General features: G+C 37.1%; 1 protein-coding gene across 1 annotated transcript in view; it reads left to right on the top strand.

Moving 5' to 3' along the window:
* Positions 1–2,095, top strand: part of SPTSSA (serine palmitoyltransferase, small subunit A) — a 26,030-nt gene extending 23,935 nt beyond the window's left edge. Inside the window, exon 2 of the mRNA XM_006835358.1 lies at positions 1,992–2,095. Coding sequence (XP_006835421.1) covers positions 1,992–2,095 — 104 coding nt within the window. The remainder of the gene's footprint in view (positions 1–1,991) is intronic.
* Positions 2,096–2,175: the final 80 nt, after the last annotated feature.

Raw genomic sequence — 2,175 nt, forward strand, 5'->3', positions numbered from 1 at the left:
CCAGTGGTGAGGAATTTTGTTTTCTTGACTTTGAGATGCAACCCATATTGATGACTGTGGTCTTTGATCTTCATCAATAACTATCTTAAGACTATTTTGCTTTCAGCAAACAAGGTTCTTTGGATTAGATAAATGGTCATTAGTGACCTTAAGAGATTGTTTATAAACTGTAGGGATTAAAGTCAGATGGTTACATCGGGGACAATATAAGCAAAAATATGGCAGTGGTATGGAAGCTACAAGGAGCTGTCTTTTAAAGAAATCAGGTAGTTTAAGGAAGAACTGTATTAAAGAAGGTTAAAAAATAAATGGAAAAAAATTGATGATGGGTGATTTTGGGATGAGGGGAATGAGTTTAGAATTTGAATTAGGCAGCCTTGGTTTGAACTCTGGCTCTAAAGACAGTTTCTTGAGTGGCCCATGACAAGTCTTTCAGCCTTTTTCCAGCCTCTAAAGAATGGCGCTGTGGATAAGCACTGGATTGCTATCAGCAAGGTTGGCAGTTGAAACCCACCAACCTTTCCTTGGAAACTCTATACAGGGTTGCTATGAGTCGGAACTGACTTGTTACACTGTCGAGTGGGTTCTGACTCAGTGACTCTGTGTAGGGTTTCTGAGGAGCGACTGGTGAGCTTGCATCGCTGACCTTGTGGTTCAAACCTACTTTGCAATCCAGAGCATTAACCCACAGTGCCACACCAGAACTCCTTGGAAGTGACTGGAGGGCACTTAGCAACAACAATGAGTAATAGCTTTAATCAACATTTCACAAGGACACTAGAAGGTTAAGCAAAATAACGTCATGTGGAAGATTTACAAACTTTAACTGTTACACAAATATTAGTAGGCAGTAAGGACATAGTTTTTAAAACCCTATCCTGTCAAAAAGAATGTACAGTATTATAAATACTAGTAAGTAGAACTAAAAGGTGAGAGAGAGGAGAGAATATGAGTGGATGAATGAGCTCATAAAAGGTAGTTCCAGTTCAGAATCAGTTATTCCTCTATGTATGGCTACAGGACTGCAAAGCCAAAAGTCCTTAGAATTTACCTAATTTGGGCTAATATGTGGGTCTCTTGTTGACTTGCATACATAGCAATTCAGTTCTTTTTGGCCTGGGAAGAAAGGAACACTTTAAAGAATGTTTCTTGTTTGGGTTATGAAGGTGACTTTTGGGGTTGTTGCTAAGCTTAGGGATGATAGTAAAAATGTTTAATAGTAGCAAGTATGATGGAGACCATTTTATATGTCACCTAGTTAGTATGAGGGGGCTTCACAAAGTTCATGGAAAAATGGAATTAAAAGATAATGGAGCTGTGAGTTATTGTTAAACTGTGTATTCTTTCTGGCTTTAAAGATGTAAGATGATGGAATCCATGTAATTTTCTGGGGTCATTCTGATACACCATGGAGATCTCTATTTAGTGTCATTTGGATTTGGAGACATGTTGATTACATTATGGTGGTATAATAAAGTTTTTATTAAAACTGCAAAAAAGAAAAAGAAATTTTTCCATGAACTTTGTGAAACTTCCTTGTATAAGATTGATCTTAGCTTTGTCTGACTCCAAAGCCAACACTGTTAGCCACATACTAATTTAAGTCTAAAGTTCTTGGATTATTATTAATCACGTTGGTTATTAGCCTTTTACAATTGTTAAATTCAATTTTATTCCTATGTATTTATTTTCTAAGGTTGAACAGCACCACTTTCTAGGCTGAAATTTGAAACAGTCTGATGTGTCGAACTGTGTAATAATAAGAGCAACATTTTTAAATGAGGGTAAAAGAACTTAGAAAGGTGCCAAGTGCAGTTAGTGTTAGCAGTTTTCCTTATCATTATTGTTATATTAGTTTTGTATTAATACTTGACAGATGTGAAAAAGCAATAAGTGAATGAGTACTTCAACATAAAGCAGTTTTTGAAAAAAAGGGATTTCGTTTTGAATAGATGAAGAAAAAGAACGTGTTTTCCTTAACTACACCTCAGATTCGATGCTGGTTTCTGTAGTGGGGATGGCGCTGTATACAGGCTACGTCTTTATGCCGCAGCACATCATGGCCATATTGCACTACTTTGAAATCGTACCGTGATCACCATGTGACCAAGATCCAGAGGTTCCTGAAGCGCCACTCTCTGAAGTTGGAATGGGACTTCATCAGATGTCAACATA

This window comes from Chrysochloris asiatica, unplaced genomic scaffold (assembly GCF_000296735.1).
Source record: "Chrysochloris asiatica unplaced genomic scaffold, ChrAsi1.0 scaffold00017, whole genome shotgun sequence".
NCBI classification, from domain to species: Eukaryota; Metazoa; Chordata; class Mammalia; order Afrosoricida; family Chrysochloridae; genus Chrysochloris; species Chrysochloris asiatica.